At 60.5% G+C, this 19,297-nt stretch overlaps 1 protein-coding gene across 1 annotated transcript in view; it reads right to left on the reverse strand.

Moving 5' to 3' along the window:
- The window catches only part of LOC116955998 (zinc finger homeobox protein 4-like), a 127,211-nt gene that overhangs the window by 67,807 nt on the left and 40,107 nt on the right, over positions 1-19,297 (reverse strand). Inside the window, exons 2-3 of the mRNA XM_076053834.1 lie at positions 13,429-16,535; positions 6,332-6,930 (exon numbers count right to left, since the gene is read on the reverse strand). Of these exons, the coding sequence (XP_075909949.1) occupies positions 6,332-6,930; positions 13,429-16,486 (3,657 nt within the window). The 5' untranslated portion in view covers positions 16,487-16,535. The remainder of the gene's footprint in view (positions 1-6,331; positions 6,931-13,428; positions 16,536-19,297) is intronic.

A 19,297-nucleotide genomic window follows, 5' to 3' on the forward strand; every position in this document is an offset into this window, starting at 1 on the left:
ACAACAACCCAGGCAGGTGCTTAGTTTTGGTGAGGCTGATGGTAAGACACCACCTCTTCGTGGCACACTCCAGGTTCAGCAGCAGCGCCTCCAACTCCTCCGCTGAGTGAGCAGCAGTCACCATATCATCGGCATACACGGCATGGTTGACCAATAGGGAGCCATCCCTCTACCGCACGTGGGCATCGATCAGCCATTGTATCTGTACCAGGTGGATATTCCTCCGGTACAGCCATAGAAAGATTATCGAACTACGTGGTCAAAGATGATGTCAAATAATGTGGGAGCCAGAGGACATCCCTGTCGCACACCAAGGTGAACAGGAAATGGTTCCAACTCCTGGCCACGTAGCTTTACCCAGGCCTGCCCAATTTAATTAAGGCCCTTAATGATTATGAGCAGTAATTTAGGGACTCCAAAAGCTCGAAGGACTTCCCACAGCCCTGGCCTGCTGATGGTATCATAGCCCTTGACCAGGTCAATAAAGCAGAGATGTAGGTCTTGTTGGAATTCTATACACCTCTGCTGTAGCAGACAGACAGAAAATATGGCGTCTGTGCAAGACCGCCCTGGCCTGAAACCACCTCCACCATCACCTCCACCACCACCACCACCACCACCTCCACCAAAAAAAAAATAAAGACAAAGATCCCCCCGTAGAGCCTTAACAGATTGTTGGGGGCAAGTGCCGTTAGCGAGCGCATGCTAGTGGGAATATCGCTCCGGGGCAAGCTGTCGTCCTTAAGGGACCGCGCACTCCAAATTCAACTCCCCGTCCGCAAGATGAACCCGGCCATTTAATGAGAACAAACAAATGATGTCCAAGACATCGAATCACGTGACATAAAATCACGTGACATCGAATCACGTGACATAAAATCACGTGACATCGAATCACGTGACAGCGCGCGCGCAGGTGAGCGTCGAGTCAGCCGGTCCAGCCGGGCAGCATTCCGGGAAGACATCGAGTGAGAAATTAAGCCCTGGGGGGGTGGGGGCGGGGAGGCGGGGGGGTCCCAACCCTGGCGCTCCTCCTGGGTTATTGTCACACCAGAGCCGTGACCTGTTTTTATCGTCCATAAACCACCACCACCACCACTACCACCACCACCACCACGACCACCACCACCACGACCACCACCACCACCACCAGAGCTCTACACGGCTCTACCCCAGGAGCTCCTCTCGACAGCAGAGAGAGATCGTCAGGAGCACGATCGCCATTGCGTCGTCTCTCTCCGTTGTTGTGACCCTTCACCACCTGGAACACCACCATCCCCCCCCCCCACCATCCCCCCCCCCACCATTCCCCCCACCACCATCCCCTCCACCACCCCCTTCCACATTCGCAGCGAATGACTCTTTGCCTCGGGGGGCAAGGGCAAATTGCGGGCGTTACAAGCGAGCACGATTATTATTATTATGATCAACATCGCCGCCGTCGTCATCATCATCATCATCGTCGGCTACGATCAATCCGCCGCTGGACGGAGGCATCCTCCCCCCACGCCGCCACCATCCCTCCGGTTCCAACGTCGCCACCCAAACTCCCCCGGGGGGCACGAGCGGATCTCGTCGTTCCGTCTCCGCGGGGTCAACATCCTGACCTCAGCCGCCTCCCCCCCCTCTCCCTCCCGACGTGGCCGCGAGAGCTTCTAGACCACGGGTCGGTCGGATGGTGCAGGCGCGGTAATGTCGGGTGGTGGAGGGTTACTACGAACGACGCCAATTTGGTTAGATCGACGCACGGTGGCTAAAAAAATACAAAAATAACCGCGAGACTTTCGTTCCGGCTGCGAAGGGCAACCGCGCGTCCAACTCGACGAACCGCACGACGCCATCCGGGGGTAAACGTTGCAGTGGCGGGGGGGAAGGGGACTGTGGCTGTTGGCAGTGAAACGTTCCGTCGCGTGAAGGTGAGACGGGGGGGAAAAAGAGAGGCCGCCGTCGACTTTGCATCTTTCAATCTGAATAATGCACGGCCATATAAAGAGGCGGAGCCGCGGGCTCGCCTCGTGCGCGTTCCTGCGTGCGTGCGTGCGTGCGTGTACGTGCGTACGTGTACGCGCGAGCGCGAGCACGGGAGAGCTTACAGATTTACGGCGTGCGATCCTAACACACGGCCGCCGAGCCGGGATTAATACGGTCGGCAGCGCCCCCCGCTCCCCCCCCCCAGCCACTGACTGCTGTTGACCGCGCGACGTTAGGGGGTTCCTAACAAGCGACCCGCGCCAAAAATCAAGGAAGCGCCCCGTCGCACTGACGACGACGACATCCACGACGCCCCCCCCCCACTCTCCAGCCCCCCCCCCACCCTTCTGCCCCCCCCCCCCCACCAATGCCAACGCTTAAATCCAGAGGTTTACTCCGCACACGGGATTATGACTCCCGCGATCGTGCTAAGAAGGCACCGTGGCCTGGATATGGGACAGCGGTCCAGAGGTCACTGCGCATGCATGCGTGCGTGTCTGTGTGCTATAGTGCGAGTGTGTGCGTGTGTGCGAGCATGTGTGTGCAAGTGCGTGTGAGCGTGTGTGTGTGAGCGTGTGTGTGTGTGTGAGCGTGTGTGTGAGCGTGTGTGTGAGCATGTGTGGGCGAGCGTGTGTTTGTGTGTGTGTGAGCGTGTCTGTGTGCTATAGTGCGAGTGTGTGCGTGTGTGTGAGCATGTGTGGGCAAGCGTGTGAGCGAGTGTGTGTGAGCGTGTGTGTGTGAACGTGTGTGTTGCGCTACCATGGGGAGTGGTGGGGAAGTGGTTAGCGCTACGCTGCGCTACGAACCTGGTCCCCCGAGTTCGATTCCCGCTCACAGCCAACGCCAGTGACGATTATCTGAACCGGTCCTGGGCCTCCCCTAGGTCGACTCGGCCTCAAATTAGTACCTGGTGCGGTGTGTAAACATCGCCACTGGGGAGACAAAGGCGGCCGGGCGTGGTGCTGGTCACCCACTCCCTCGTGTGCCATTCTGGCCTTCATAGATGCTCGCTAACAGCACTTGCCCCTACAGTCTGTTCAGGCTATACGGGGGATCTTTGTCCTTGTTTTTTGGTGGAGGTGGTGGAGGTGATGGTGGTGGTGGAAGTGGTGGAGGTGGTAGAGGTGGAAGTGGTGGAAGTGGTGGTGGTGATGGTGAAGGTTGTGGAGGTGGTGGTGGTGGTTGTGATGTTAGTGGTGGTTGTGAAGGCGATGGTGATGGAGGTGATGGTTGTGAAGTTAACGGTGGTGGTGATGGTGGAGGTGGTGATGGTGGTGATTGTAGAGGTGGTGGAGGTGGTGAAAGTGGTGGTGATGGTGGTGGTGGTGGTGATGGTGGTGATGGTGGAGGTGGTGGAGGTGGTGATGGTGGTGATTGTAGAGGTGGTGGAGGTGGTGAAAGTGGTGGTGATGGTGGTGATGGTGATGATGGTGGAGGTGAGGGTGGTGATGGTGGTGATGGTGGAGGTGGTGATGGTGGTGATTGTAGAGGTGGTGGACGTGGTGGTGAAAGTGGTGGTGATGGTGGTGATGGTGGTGATGATGGTGGAGGTGATGGTGGTGATGGTGGTGGAGGTGGTGATGGTGGTGATTGTAGAGGTGGTGGAGGTGGTGAAAGTGGTGGTGATGGTGGTGATGATGGTGGAGGTGATGGTGGAGGTGATGGTGGTGGAGGTGATGGTGGTGGTGGTGATGGTGGAGGTGGTGGAGGTGGTGATGGTGGTGATTGTAGAGGTGGTGGTGAAAGTGGTGGTGGTGATGATGATGATGGTGGAGGTGATGGTGGAGGTGGAGGTGGAGGTGGTGGAGGTTGTGGACGAGCGAGCCACGGTGGACAGGATGAGCGCTGCACCCTGGCCGATCGCAGCTCAAAAAAAAAATCTCTGCGACCAACGTCCACTTACTCACGGCCCAACAGGGCTCTTCGTGATGAATTAAAAAATAAGAAAAATAAAAAATAAAGAATTAACAGACAGCGGTCATTAGTAGCTGACGGTGATTACGGAGAAAATTGTATTTTGATTTATTAAAAAAAAGCACCGGCGCGGTTTGTGGACGTAGAATGATGGCTAATGACACAACCTCTGCATTTCCCCCGACATCTAAAGCCATTTCAACCTCCTGACCTTCCCCAGCCGGAATATACGGGGGAGGGGGGGGGGAAGGAGGGCAAAGAAATCTATAATGCCGTGGCATATTACTCAAGGTAAGGGATCAGTGACCCGTAATTTGAAATGTCTAAATCAATCATCATGCGGCCGTCCACCGTATTGCGAACACGACGGCATTGCTAACATCTGTCTTGAGAATATGAAAAAAAAAACTGGAAATAAATATAAGACGCACGTTTACAGTATATCAAAAAAAATCTTTAGTTTCCCCCGTGCCTGCTACCCCCCCTCCCTACTGCAACGTTCACCCCGCGGACGGTGTCGCGGATCTGCGGATAAAGCGCCAGGGGCAACAGAAACCCGACGGCCTCCGTCGGTCACGAGAGTGACGACGGACGACCAACCGGCGGCAGCGGCGGCGGACGGCGGGGGTCTGGGATGATAATTCTCGTGGGGGGCGAGTGGTAGGGTGGCTGGTGGGTTGACTGGTGGGTTGACTGGTGGGTTGACTGGTGGGTTGACTGGTGGGTTGACTGGTGGGTTGACTGGTGGGTTGACTGGTGGGTTGACTGGTGGGTTGACTGGTGGGTTGACTGGTGGGTTGACTGGTGGGTTGACTGGTGGGTTGACTGGTGGGTTGACTGGTGGGTTGACTGGTGGGTTGACTGGTGGGTTGACTGGTGGGTTGACTGGTGGGTTGACTGGTGGGTTGACTGGTGGGTTGACTGGTGGGTTGACTGGTGGGTTGACTGGTGGGTTGACTGGTGGGTTGACTGGTGGGTTGACTGGTGGGTTGACTGGTGGGTTGACTGGTGGGTTGACTGGTGGGTTGACTGGTGGGTTGACTGGTGGGTTGACTGGTGGGTTGACTGGTGGGTTGACTTGCGGGTTGACTGGTGGGTTGACTGGTGGGTTGACTGGTGGGTTGACTGGTGGGTTGACTGGTGGGTTGACTGGTGGGTTGACTGGTGGGTTGACTGGTGGGTTGACTGGTGGGTTGACTGGTGGGTTGACTGGCGGGTTGACCGACAGAGTGACCGGCGGAGTGACTGGCAGGGCGTCCGACTGAGAGGATACCAATTCATGACGGGCCAATGCCAAACGACGTTCGCAATGACAGTGGCGAGGGCGGCGTGCCACTCTTAAAAACGGCAACAAGAACGACGATAAGGACGGCAATAATTTACGTGCCCTTAATACGGCGGCACCGTGGAGGCGTCAGCCACGCGACGGGGTGGGGCCTCCGTGCCGCCCACTCGATCGTCCGCTGCCGAAATCCCTCGCCGCTGCCCGGGCAAAACCGCGGGTTCGCTCGACGTGAAGGATGCCGGCGCTATTTCTGGCCGACACGACGGAGCCACCGGCACAATGAGTCAGACGCACAAACGGAAAACTCCCCCGGCGCCCCTCGCTTGTGCCGCGATTTCAAATCCCGGGGTGAAGGGGGGGGGGGGGGGATGGGGACGAAGTCGGAGTAAGGAGGCGAGCGCAGAAATCTGAGCCGGTAATTGGGGGGGGGGGTTTGTTTGTTTCACTTCAAAAGTAACAAAAATATAAATACTATAATTGGTTTCGTTCATTTGTAATATATCAACTGCAGGATTGAGGGTAGGGCCTTCCCGCGTGCCGTGGCACGGGTGTTTTTTCGCCTGACCATACTTCGCCGTGCTCCGCGAGCCCAGCTGCGGTGTCGGTCGGGTCCGGAGGCGCGGGACCGCAGGGCGGCGGCAAATGTTGGGCAGCGCCGACTTCGTACCGCCGTGCCGCTGCCGCCGCTGCCGCCGCCGCCGCGGTGCGATGGGCGTCGCAGCCTGACTGGGGGAACTAACGGCGACACCGGCGAGGCGGCTTTCGCCAAAATAAAATAAATAAGGGGGGGGGGGGGTTGGCGTCGGCCGTCGTTTCGGGAAACGCCGTCGCCGCCGCCGCCGCCCCACCATCGTTCGGCTGCTCGCCACGCGGTTCTGCATTTGTCGCCGTATTGATGATTCCCCCGGCTAGGGGAAGCGGCCCGAAGTGGGCAGGGAGTGCGTCGCCGCGTCACGTTCACGCGCCCTCGCCGCACCGGGGGGCACGCTTCCTTTCAGGCCGAGCCAACGCGGACGTCGTTCGTCCCCAGGACCGGCTCGGACATCATCCACCGCCTCCGCCGCCGCCGTCCTCGGCCACGATCGGGAACCGAGCACCCGGGTCGCCGGGTTCGCGGTACGGCGCGCCGACCCACCGGGCCCCACGCCGCCGCCCCCTCACCTTGTAGATGAGCACGCTGGCCTGGTGCTCCCGGCCCGCCACGTGCAGCCCCATCCTGTCCAGCCCGCTCGCCACGAAGTCGCAGGCGCAGCACCGCAGCTGCACCAGCGCCGGCGCGATGCCGGCCGTCCCCGATCCGGCCGACGCCGCCGCGGCCGCGGCGGCGGCGGCGGCGGCGGCCGCGGCCACGGCGTCGGCCCGGCCGCCCTCGCGCAGGTGCGCCGCCAGCTGGTGCCGCGCGGCGTGCTTGTCCGTCTTGCAGTGCAGCTGGAAGTTGGCGCGCAGCGGCGTGACGTAGCCGCAGAGGCGGCACGCGTGGGCGCCCTCGCCCGTCACCGCGCGCCACTCGCCGTCCGGCAGCCGGCGCTCCGAGCCGGCGTGCGCCGCCAGCTCGTCCGGGTCGTCCGTGGAGAAGGCGCCGCACACGCAGCACAGGAACAGCTTGGGCGACGGCGCCCGCTCGCCGCGGCCCGGCTGGTCTCGGTCGCCGGGGCTCGCCGCCGACGACGGCGAGTTGTGTTTTGGCACGGGCGGCGCCGGGCCGGCGGCGGCGGCGCCGTCGAGGGTGGGCTGGGCGCCGGCGCGCTGCCTCTCAGCGTCTGAAAAATGGAGTGCCGAGAAAGCGCGGCCGGAGAACTGTCACGGCGGACACAACAAGACGGTCCTTATAAAGGTGACAACGATAGCGATGGTGACGGCGGTGAGGATGATGACGACGACGACGATGATGGTGACGACGAGGATGACGATGACGACGGTGACGACAAAGATGACGATGACGAGGATGACGATGACGACGGTGACGACAAAGATGACGATGACACGTGGGCGCGACGCCCACGTGCCCGACGAGCGTGCTCATCCACGACGATGATAACGCCGATGACGACGACGACGACGACGATGATTTGTGGGCTCCGTACGGTATTTGTGTTCACGCGCACTCATTCGCTCGCCAACTCTCAGGCGGGGCAAGCGAATGGCTAAATCGCTTAGATCCAAGCGCCAACGTTGAATCTCTCCAAAGTCGCCCTTCATCGCCGCGTACGGAATCATCGCGCGGAGATATTGATGTTGCGTGCAGTTTATGCAAAGCGCGTGCAAATGACATGCTAATTGTCACACCGCGGCTCCACGTTTTTTTTATTATTCCGAGCAATTTGTAAAAAAAAGAAAAAGTTGCTCTGACGTCGGCAAATATAGAATACAAACGCCGGGTGTTTTGGTTGTTACGCAAGACCGGGGTTGGGTGCCCTACATGTGACCTACAACATTAGGGAAAACTCTCATTAAGGGAAATCAAATTAGCTAATGGAGCCAGCCACGGAGCGGATTTAAAGAGGAGATTCCGCTTCCGTAATTCGCGTAAACGCATTTTCACTTCGACAGAAAGGAGGGGAGCAAGGCCGGGGTGCTGCCGCCGCGTCGTTTTATAATTGTCATTAATAACCAAAGCGACAATTTGGAACATTAAAAACGCGCGCCTTGGACGGAGGCAGGCGGCGAAAATTCGTTGGCGTCGCCCGGCACCCCCGGCGCCGGCCGTCGATGGCCGGCGCGGCCACAAACGGCCGGACGAGGCGCGACGGCCACGCCGTTGGCCCCGACGCTCCGTCGCCAAAACGCGGGCCACACTTTGCCAAGCCGCTCGCTCGGCGAAGGTCCATCCCATCCCCCCCCCCTCCTTCGCCCCCCTCGGACGTTCCGCCGTACTTCACCGCGCCGGTCAGCGCGAGAAGGCACGGCGGGGGCGGTGGCGGGGGCGGTGGCGGGGGACGGGGACCATCCAGCGCACGTGCCAACGTTGGGGCAACGTTGGCACGTGCGGCGGTTGGGCCAACGTTGGGGGGGGATGGGGGGGGTGGGGAGGGGGGGGATGGGGGGGGTGGAGGAGGGGGAGGATGGGGGGGATGGGTGGGGGAGGTGGGGGATATGGGGGGGGGATGGGTGGGTGGGGGAGGGGGGGATGGGGGGGGTGGAGGAGGGGGGGAATGGGGGGGGGAGGGACCCACGATCGGTTCACGCGGTGCATCGCCCGCCGGCCGCTGTTCGCACCGCAGCGTGCTAACCGCTGCACCGCCGCTCTAACCCCAGTGACACGGACGCAAAGCGCATACATGCCCCCCCCCCCCACGTGCCCCCCCCCCCCCACGTGACCCCAGCCCCCAAAGCACCGTATCCACGTTACAATGTGATTTTTAATTTCCTGCAACGTAAACATGCGGCGGTGGATTTTCTGGATATTTTTTCCTCCCTCCACTCTTTCCTCTCTCTCTCTCTACACACACTGCGTGTGTGTGTGTATTCCTTCTTCTGGGTTCGTGAAGGTTCTTTGAACGCGTGCCATCTGTAACGTGTCCCGGAATAAGATTGCCGCGTTGCCTGCGGTTAACCGAAGCTATTTCTGATCCAGCCACGCTCGCCCATAAACACAAACACTTGAACTTGAATACAGCATCCATGGCCTTGTGAGCAATGTAGCCACGTGCGTGTGTGTGTGTAGTGTGTGTGCAGTTACTTGTGTGTGTAGTGTGTGTGCAGTTACGTGTGTGTGTAGTTACGTGTGTGTGTAGTTACGTGTGTGTAGTGTGTGTGTAGTTACGTGTGTGTGTAGTGTGTGTAGTGTGTGTGCAGTTACGTGTGTGTGTAGTGTGTGTGTGTAGTTACGTGTGTGTAGTGTGTGTGTGTAGTGTGTGTGTAGTGTGTGTGTGTAGTTACGTGTGTGTGTAGTGTGTGTGCAGTTACTTGTGTGTGTAGTGTGTGTGCAGTTACGTGTGTGTGTAGTTACGTGTGTGTGTAGTTACGTGTGTGTAGTGTGTGTGTAGTTACGTGTGTGTGTAGTGTGTGTAGTGTGTGTGCAGTTACGTGTGTGTGTAGTGTGTGTGTGTAGTTACGTGTGTGTAGTGTGTGTGTGTAGTGTGTGTGTGTAGTGTGTGTGTGTAGTTACGTGTGTGTGTGTAGTGTGTGTAGCTACGTGTGTGTGTGTAGTGTGTTTGTAGTGTGTGTGCAGTTACGTGTGTGTAGTTACGTGTGTGTGTGTAGTGTGTGTAGCCACGTGCGTGTGTGTAGTGTGTGTGTAGTTACGTGTGTGTGTGTGTGTAGTATGTGTGTAGCCACGTGCGTGTGTGTAGTGTGTGTGTGTAGTTACGTGTGTGTGTAGTGTGTGTGTAGTTACGTGTGTGTGCGGTTACGTGTGTGTGTAGTTACGTGTGTGTGTAGTTACATGTGTGTGTAGTTACGTGTGTGTGTGTAGCTACGTGTGTGTAGCTACGTGTGTGTAGTATGTGTAGTTACGTGTGTGTAGTGTGTGTGTGTAGCTACGTGTGTGTGTGTGGTTACGTGTGTGTGTAGTGTGTGTAGTTACGTGTGTGTGTGTGTGTAGTGTGTGTGTAGCTACGTGTGTGTAGCTACGTGTGTGTGTGTGGTTACGTGTGTGTGTATAGCTACGTGTGTGTAGCTACGTGTGTGTGTAGTGTGTGTTTAGCTACGTGTGTGTGTAGTTACGTGTGTGTAGTGTGTGTGTAGCTACGTGTGTGTGTAGTTACGTGTGTGTAGTGTGTGTGTAGATACGTGTGTGGTTACGTGTGTGTAGCTACGTGTGTGTGTAGCTACGTGTGTGTAGTAACGTGTGTGTAGTTACGTGTGTGTAGTTACGTGTGTGTGTAGCAACGTGTGTGTGTAGCTACGTGTGTGTAGTTACGTGTGTGTGTAGCTACGTGTGTGTAGTTACGTGTGTGTGTAGCAACGTGTGTGTGTAGCTACGTGTGTGTAGTTACGTGTGTGTAGTTACGTGTGTGTAGTTACGTGTGTGTAGCAACGTGTGTGTGTAGCTACGTGTGTGTAGTTACGTGTGTGTAGTTACGTGTGTGTAGTAACGTGTGTGTGTAGCTACGTGTGTGTAGTTACGTGTGTGTAGTTACGTGTGTGTAGTAACGTGTGTGTGTAGCTACGTGTGTGTAGTTACGTGTGTGTGTGTAGCTACGTGTGTGTAGCTACGTGTGTGTAGTGTGTGTAGCAACGTGTGTGTGTAGCTACGTGTGTGTAGCTACGTGTGTGTAGTGTGTGTAGTTACGTGTGTGTGTGTAGCTACGTGTGTGTAGTTACGTGTGTGTGTGTGTGTGTAGCTACGTGTGTGTAGCTACGTGTGTGTAGTGTGTGTAGCAACGTGTGTGTGTAGCTACGTGTGTGTAGTAACGTGTGTGTGTAGCTACGTGTGTGTAGTTACGTGTGTGTGTAGTAACGTGTGTGTAGTTACGTGTGTGTGTAGCAACGTGTGTGTGTAGCTACGTGTGTGTAGTAACGTGTGTGTGTAGTTACGTGTGTGTGTAGCTACGTGTGTGTAGTAACGTGTGTGTGTAGCTACGTGTGTGTAGTAACGTGTGTGTAGTTACGTGTGTGTGTAGCAACGTGTGTGTAGCAACGTGTGTGTAGTGTGTGTAGCTACGTGTGTGTAGCTACGTGTGTGTAGTTACGTGTGTGTAGTAACGTGTGTGTAGTTACGTGTGTGTGTAGCAACGTGTGTGTAGCAACGTGTGTGTAGTGTGTGTAGCTACGTGTGTGTAGCTACGTGTGTGTAGTTACGTGTGTGTAGTAACGTGTGTGTGTAGTGTGTGTGTAGCAACGTGCGTGTGTGTAGTGTGTGTTTGTAGTGTGTGTAGTTGTGTGTGTGTGTAGCTACGTGTGTGTAGCAACGTGTGTGTAGTGTGTGTAGTAACGTGTGTGTGTAGTTGTGTGTGTGTGTAGCAACGTGTGTGTGTGTGGTTACGTGTGTGTAGTAACGTGTGTGTGTGTGTGTAGTGTGTTTGTAGTGTGTGTAGCTACGTGTGTGTGTGTAGTGTGTGTGTAGCAACGTGTGTGTGTGGGGAGCGGTGGCGGAGTGGTTAGCGCGCCGCGCTGCAAACCCGGTGACCAGAGTTCGATTCCTGCCCACGGCCAACACCCAGTGACGATTATCTGAATCGATCCCTGAACAACCCCTCGATCGACTCAGCCTAAAATGAGTACCTGGTGCGGCGTCAACATCGCCGCTGGGGAGACAAAGGCGGCCGGGCGCGGCGTTGGCCACCCACCCCCTCGTGTGCCGTGCCGGCCTTCGTAGGTGCTCGCTAACAGCACTTGCCCCTACAGTCTGTTAAGGCTACACGGGGGATCTTTGTCTTTGCACGCGTGCGTGCGTGCACGCGCATACGTGGATAACGTGCCGTTCGTACGGGCATACCTGACTGAGCATGTGTGCGTGTACGTTGGGTGGATAGTTTGTGTGTATATATATAAACCGGTATTTTAATTTCAGCCAGGCAATTTTCCTTGCAGAGGCAAACTCAGTTTGAGTCTTAATTCCGCGTTCAATATATTAATTTATTTAAGTCGTAACCACCCCCCCCTCCACCCCACCCCGAGGGCATCGGCGCGCCGTCCTCAAGGTTCCAACCGCGGATCCCTCCGTCGAAGCCGATTGTCGCTTCGGGAAGAATCCCGCGGGCGGCGGGCGGTGGAGAATCGGTCGCAAGTGACACGCGGGAGGCGGATGAACGAAGCTACAATCGGAGGTGAGGAAGGGTGGGAGGGAGTGGGTGAGTGGGGGGGGGAGGGGGGAGGGAGGGGGAGGGAGGGGGGAGGGAGGGGGAGGGAGGGGGAGGGAGGAGGGAGGGGTGGGAGGGAGGGGGGGAGGGGTGGGAGGGGGGGAGGGGGGGAGGGGGGGAGGGGGGGGAGGGGGGGGAGGGAGAGGGAGGGGGAGGGAGGGGGGAGGGAGGGGGAGAGGGGGAGGGAGGGGGGAGGGAGGGTGGGGGAGGGAGGGGGAGGGAGGGAGGGGGGAGGGGGAGGGAGGGGGAGGGAGGGGGGAAGGAGGGGGGAGGGAGGGGGAGGGAGGGAGGGGGAGGGAGGGAGGGGGGAGGGGGAGGGAGGGGGAGGGAGGGGGGAGGGAGGGGGGAGGGAGGGGGAGGGAGGCGGGGAGGGAGGGGGAGGGAGGGAGGAGGGGGGGAGGGAATCGTGACGCTTCACTCACTCGTGGTTGGGGGGCAGGGTGGTGGTTGGGGGTGAGGGATGATTTGGATGTCAGGGTACCACCAATCAAAAATAACGTCGGGCTTACAATGGGCCCTGACGTTCTTTAAACCTTTCGCTCCCCTTCACCACTACACCCTGCCACCGTTTGATTTTAACCAAATACGTGCCGCGTGTATATGCATATGACATTTGGACGATTTCATTTTGACCCGAAAAAGTCCAATCGTAATCGCGGTCCAGACGTGTTTCAATTTTGCGGTGCCAGTCAACTTCAAGCGTCGGATCACGCCAGGGTTTATACTCGGAGCGAAATCGTCTCCGTCTCGTGCCGTGCTGGCCAGCGGGGTGGGTGGGTGGAGGGTTTATTGATCAACTTACTACATTTATACTCCAACGCAGCTGCTGCCGCTTGCCCTGCAAGAGCGAGAGGCAACGCTGGCCCATGCCAACAGCATGTTGCCCAACGGGGCAGGGGCTTTGTAAGGATGCCAGAGGCCCCTCTCTCTTCCTCCAAAGCCTCTAACACCGCGCGCCCCCCGCACCTCAACGACGGACTACTTTCATGGGCCGCGCGCGTGGGCGGTGCGCTTTACCGTGGCGCGGTAAAGCGGCGACCCCTCGGGTATTCGTGCCGCCATGTGGCAGGTAGTGCCGACCTCTACCGGGGTCTGTCCCGAGACCTCCTCCTGTCAGCGAGCCTTCAGCACTTCACTCGGTAGCCTCGGCGTGACACCTGGCCTGGCGCAGACGCCGCTGAGGGACGTCGCCGTCGCTTAGCGGCGAACGGCGGGCGTTGGTATCGGTGGTGGCGCGTCGCACCTCGCCAAACGCTGTCGCGAGCGCTCCCTGATTTACGGGGGCCGCGCGGTCTCCAGGAAGGCATCTGCTTCTGACCGTGTTTGAATCCGGCTTCGGTGGAGGGGGCCCAGCAGGGCCAGTGACACGCGACGTCCACGGCTCCCGCAGCGGCCCCTCCCGAGCCGCGCCCGACCGGCCCGGCGCAGCCTCGGCGCCGCTCCGCCGGTGCCGTGCCAGTGGGAGGGGGGAAGGAGAAAGAAGGGGAGGGAGAGCAAAAAGCGACAAAGACTCACCGAGCGCCACGGGCGGCGCGGGCGCCGGCGGCTGCTCGAGCTGCAGCTGGTGCTGGTGGGCCCCAGCCAGGCCCTCCAGCTTCATCCCCGCGCCCGCGGCCGCCGCCGCGGCCGCCTGCATCGCGGCCGCCAGGTAGTACTGATAGATCTCCGCCTCTCCCGGCACGACGCCGGAAATCACGCCGGGCATCTCGAGGTGGTGCAGGTGCTGCTGCTGCTGCTGCAGCTGCTGCTGCAGGTGGTGGTGCTGCTGCTGGTGGTGGTGGTGATGGTGGTGGTGATGGTGGTGCGGCCCCACCCGCTGCTTGGCGCCACCCTGCTGCTGCTGCTGCTGCTGCAGGAGCAGCATGTTGTGTGCGTGCTTCTCGCTCGTCATGTGGATGCGCAGGTTGCGCGCCACGTTCGTCTCGTAGTCGCACACGTCGCAGCGCCACATCGGCTTTTTCTGCTGCTGGTTCTGCTGTTGACTCTGCTGCTGCTGCTGGTGGTGCTGCTGCAGGTGCTGGGGCCTCGCTTTCTGCGGCGACGCGGCGGCCGCGGTGGCCGCGGCTGCCGCGGCCGCCGCCGCCACCGCCGCCGCGGCCGCCGCGGCCGCCGCGACGCCGCTCACGCCGCCCAGGCTCGCGGGGAGGTGGTGCTGCCCGTACGCGGCGACGGCGTCCGCGATGGCGCCCGCCCCGCCGCCTCCGCCGCCTCCGCCGCCACCGCCGCCGCCCCCGCCGCCTCCGTTCTGCAGGCACTGCACGTTGTTGAGGTGCTTGTCGGACTGCATGTGGATGCTCAGGTTGCCCTTGGTGGTGGTGGAGTAGTTGCAGACGTCGCAGCGGAAAGGCTTGTAGCCGCACGTGTAGCTCTCGCCGCGCGCCAGCCGCGGGTGCTGCTGCCCCGACGTGCAGAAGTCGCAGGCGCTGCCCGACTCGGGGTGCTTCTCCTTCATGTGGGCGTCCAGCGTCTGCTGGTACTTGTAGTGCCAGTTGCACTTGGGGCACTTGAGCGTCTTGCACGAGTTGCGCGACTGCAGCAGCATGACGTGGCCGCCGAACGACAGCGCCGACGGGCTCACCGCCACCTCGCGCCGCGGCGAGCCGCCGTCGCTCACCGGCGTCCCGCCGTTGCCGCCGCGGCCGTCCCTGGCCGACGCCGCGCCGGCGTTCGGCTGCTGCTGCTGCTGCTGCCCTAGCGGGAGCCTCGGCAGCGCGACTTCGCGCTTGGCGTCGGCGTCCGACGGCCGCGGCATTCCGGCGGCGACGGATTCGACGGTCGCCGCGAACGCCGGCGCCGGCTCCCTGGCGCCGAGGGCCGCGTCGCCGTCGGGCAGCGTTTGGAAGGAACTGCAGGGCGCCTCCGTTGGGGAGGGGTTGAGCAAATGAGGCAGAAAGGAAAGCTGAGAAATGCTTTGGTTTGTAAGACTGGAGAGTTCGTTTCTTCTGCAAGCGCCGTCGCCAACACCGACCTGAGAGCCTCCGAATCCGCCCACCTCCATCTCCTCCTCCATCTCCTCCGCCGTCGCCGTCGCCATCGTCATCATCTCCGCGTCGTCGTCGTCGTCGTCGTCAAATTCATTGGTATAGAGTTCGTCGTCGGACCTCTCGTCCTCCAAGTCCGCGGGCTCGGACTTGATTCGCACGCCGTGGACGTCCCGGACGTCGCCGCTGCATTTGGCAAGCTGCCCCGAGCCGGCGCTGGGCCGGCCGGGGTACGTTGAGGTATTTGGGGATTTCAGCAAAGCACTGGGTAAACCCCCAAGGTTCAACGGGGCGCTCTGACCCCAAGGGTTCACGGGAGAAGCAGTCGACTGCAGCCCCTTAATCTTTGGCCCGGCCCGCAGCGCCTCGGCGCCGCCATCTACTCTAATGCCGCTAAAAACGCCGTAAAAATTTGGTTTCACCGAGGCGTCCGCGCTCACGAGCCGCTGCCGCTGGCGCCCTTGCCGCTGGGCGCCGGGCGCGCCGCTCGGCTCCAGGAAGCTGACGAGCGGCTCCCTGCGGTCGCGGCCGACGCCCTGCACGATGGCGGAGGCGCCGCTCCGTCCCAGCAGCCTCCACTCCTCGGCGAGCAGCGAGAGGCGGTGGTCGCGAGTGGCGTGCGCCGCGAACGTGCGGGCGCAGCCGAACGACAGCTTGCACAGGAAGCACATCAGGATGGGCTTCCTGCCCCCGAACAGCGCGCCGTCGACGTCGCCGGCCCCGCCGGCCTCGCCGTCGTCGCCGTCGTTCGGACGCCCGTCGTCCGCGGGCCCCTCCGCGCTCTCATCCTCGCTCTTTATGCCTTCCGGCGCCGCCGCCGCCGCGCCGCCGCCGCCGCGGCCGCCCCCTTCGCCCCGGACGTCGAAGACCCGAAAGCTTCGCAGTGCGGCTCCGGCGGCGGCCGCGAGCGAGGAGTTGGGGAACGCCTGGATGTGGAAGGTGCTGATCGCCCCGGGTTTGACGCCGAAGGACAGAGCGTGCGCCAGCGTGGGGCTACAGCCGCCGCCGCCGCCGCCGCCGCGCCCGTCGTCGGTGAACGCGGACAAGCTCTCGGCGCTCTTGACGATGTAAGCGGAGCCGTCGGCCCGGTACACGATCTCGCCCGGGATGCTCTCCACGTCGGCGGCTTCACCGGCGGCGGCGGCGGCGGCGATGATGGCGGCGGCATGCGGCGGCGGCGGCGGCGCCGGCGCCGCGCCCTCCGCGGCGGTGGCGCAGCGGTGCTCCATGTAAGTCTGTAAACTCTGGAGCGGCGACGCGCATTGGTTGCAGCAAATATCTTTGGCAGAGGAGGCGGCGGAGGCCGGACGCGGCGGGACCACAGCGGCGGCGGCGGCGGCGGAGGATGAGGAGGAGGCGGCCGCGGTGGGAGAGGAGGCAGAGGGAGGCCAGGCCGGGGAGGGGACGGCGAGGGAGGGCCCAGGGCCCGGGACGCCGGCCACGGCCGGAGACCGCGAATCTCTCAGCAGCTCGGCGCTCGCCGGAGAGTCATCGTCTCGGGGTGGCGGCGGCGGCGGCGGCGGCGGAGAGGCTGTGTCGACGTCACTCCGCTTCTTCCCGGCGGAGCTGGCCTGCGACACGTGATCTTCCATGGCACTCGGCTGCCCCCGAACGTCTCATTTCTCCGCGCCGGTGAGAATCCTGCACGAGAAGGAGAGAGAAAGGGAGGCGGGTCAGCTCGACGGCGGTTGCACGCGAGGAAATGGAGGTGAAGTTTCATCAGCGCCATCATTGCCGACGGAGCGTCCGCCCCGCCCCCCCCAGGTCATTCAGCATAGCTGTAACGACACAGCTGTGAGACGACACGGCAAGCAAATGCTGGATTCATAGCTGACTGTTTGCGATATGCCACCATATAAATGATCTGGCCGTAGATTTGTGCCATGTCAGGCCACTCCACCACCATGACACGGCCAAACCAAAGCTCACCCCAGTGCGCCGAAGAACATTTCTTGCAACGAAGCTTCGCCAGGCCCAAAACATTCGAAGCACAAACCCGAAGGAGAGAGACGCCACGCATTTCGAGCGAATCGACCCTTGACCCTGGCCTCGACGCTGGCCCTCGGCCTCAATTGTTCCGGGCCTTCTGGGAATTGACACCGGATGTCTCCCAAAAGCCTCGACGTTCTGACCGAGAGCGATCGCCGCCCGGGCGACGCCGATGAAGATGGCGACGAAGAGGATGACTACAATGACGACGAAATTGGCCGACTAATACAATGACGTCGACGATGACGACTACAACAACGACGACGACGACGACGTGCTACACTCATCGATCCGGGCCGAGGCGAAGCCGCGCCGCCGGTGCCGGAACGCCTCGGGAGGGCCCTCAAACTATTTCAGGAGCTGCGTCTGTTGCACGGAATAACAGCGGGTCGGCGTCGATGCAGGGATAACTTCTCCTTTCTCCTCCTCTCGCACCATCGATCGCCGCCGCCGCGCAAGTCGCCTCCCGACAACGTTGCGGGCGGCGTTTTGATAGCCGAGCGGATAAACATGCCCGGCCGCATTGTCGACGTCGTAAATCAGGGACCTGCTCATAAGTAAATTCCGAACCTAATCACGCGCCGGTGATCGATACCTGGAACAGGCCCGACGTTAAGGGCCCTCGGGGAAAAAAAAAAATGGAAAAAAAAAGCAACAACGATGCTGGGGAGCGGGCGATGATTAATTATTATTTTCCTTCGCATTATTCCCACGCGCACGTATTAGGCCGCGCGATAAAACGCTTTGAATTTCGCTCATCGGAATCGAAATCCGTTTCCGAAAAAGAAAAAAAAGGAGACTTCGCGTGAAGCGCCAAATGGTGTCCTTTGGCTTGTTCGCGGCGGAGGTTGGTAGGGGCGGGGGGCGAGCGGAGGGAGACGGGGGCGGGGGGGGAGATCCGGTGGGTACGAGGCAACGGAAGCATCAACGCCGGAAAGAAATCGCCAAATTTGCAAAGGAGCAGCCAAAAACAAAAACCCTGGAGGCCCCCCAACACCCCCCCCCCCCCCCCCCGCCGAGAGGGGCATCCGCAAAGAGGTGCGGAGCGAGTAGCCACACCTTAACACCACCAGCGCCAGCACAACCTGCCCATCAACCGACCGCCGCGTGCCCGTTTATCCGCTGCTGGATGGGTGGACGGCGGCGGCCCCCGGGGGGAGGCGACCGGGAGGGAAAACTCGCGACCGCCTCTGCCACGCGCCGGGAGATGGAATCGAAACCGGTGACCTCTGAATTGCGAGTCTGCTGCTGCTACCGCTGCCACCGCCGCTACTACTACTGCTGCTGCTACTGCAGCTACTACTACTGCTGCTACTACTACTGCTACTACTGCTACTACTGCTGCTACTACTACTGCTGCTGCTACTGCTGCTACTACTACTGCTGCTGCTACTGCTGCTACTGCTGCTACTACTACTACTGCTGCTGCTACTGCTACTACTGCTGCTACTGCTACTACTGCTGCTATTGCTACTACTGCTGCTATTACTACTGCTGCTACTGCTACTACTACTGCTGCTACTGCTACTACTGCTGCTGCTACTACTGCTGCTGCTACTACTGCTACTACTGCTGCTACTACTGCTGCTACTACTGCTGCTACTGCTGCTGCTACTGCTGTTGCTACTGCTGATACTGTTGCTGCTGCTGGCGAACGTTACAAAGCGGCCGTGGCGGCCGGCAGCAGCTTCAGCAAGAATCCTTCTCGTGAGACGATGGCCAATCAATACGGACAATTAGCTCCACGCAGCCAACGGCGGATCCTGCGGCCGGGTGGCGGTGTGGGGGGTGGTGGCGGGGGGCGTCGGGTGGCCAGGCGGCCCATTAAGGCAGCGGAGTGCACACGGGAACCACGACCCCTCGCCGGTGACCCCGGTCTCGCCAGCCGACCACCATCCCCCCCCCCCCCCCCGACCGACGGCCAGCGCCACCCTCCCGCTCCCCTCCCCCCACCCCCCTCTCTGTGACCGACCGGCCGACCCTGGCGGGCGGCGCGAGAGCGCGAAATCTCGCGGTCGGTTCGGCGGCTGGTCTCTGGACTCGACGCGGGCACCGGCGTCGTCGTGGTTACGCGGGTACCGTCGTCGTCGTGGTTACGCGGGTACCGCCGTCGTCGTGGTTACGCGGGTACTGGCGTCGTCGTGGTTACGCGAGTACCGGCGTCGTCGTGGTTACGCGGGTACCGTCGTCGTCGTGGTTACGCGGGTACCGCCGAAGAGCGGGGTGGAAACCAACAAAAATAACACCACCGGTGCACGTGGCAGCCACACGCCCGGAATCACACCGAGAGACTGAAAGAGGCGCACGTGGATTAGAGGACGTGCACGGGAGGGTTGATGACACCGTTCGGACTCGGTAGAGCGGGCCAAGGAAATAATCATCGACTCCGACGGCAGCTTCCATCAACGTGGGCC

The sequence above is a fragment of the Petromyzon marinus genome, chromosome 63, assembly GCF_048934315.1.
Source record: "Petromyzon marinus isolate PM22_M1 ecotype Great Lakes invasive population chromosome 63, UKy_Petmar_22M1.pri1.0, whole genome shotgun sequence".
NCBI classification, from domain to species: Eukaryota; Metazoa; Chordata; class Hyperoartia; order Petromyzontiformes; family Petromyzontidae; genus Petromyzon; species Petromyzon marinus.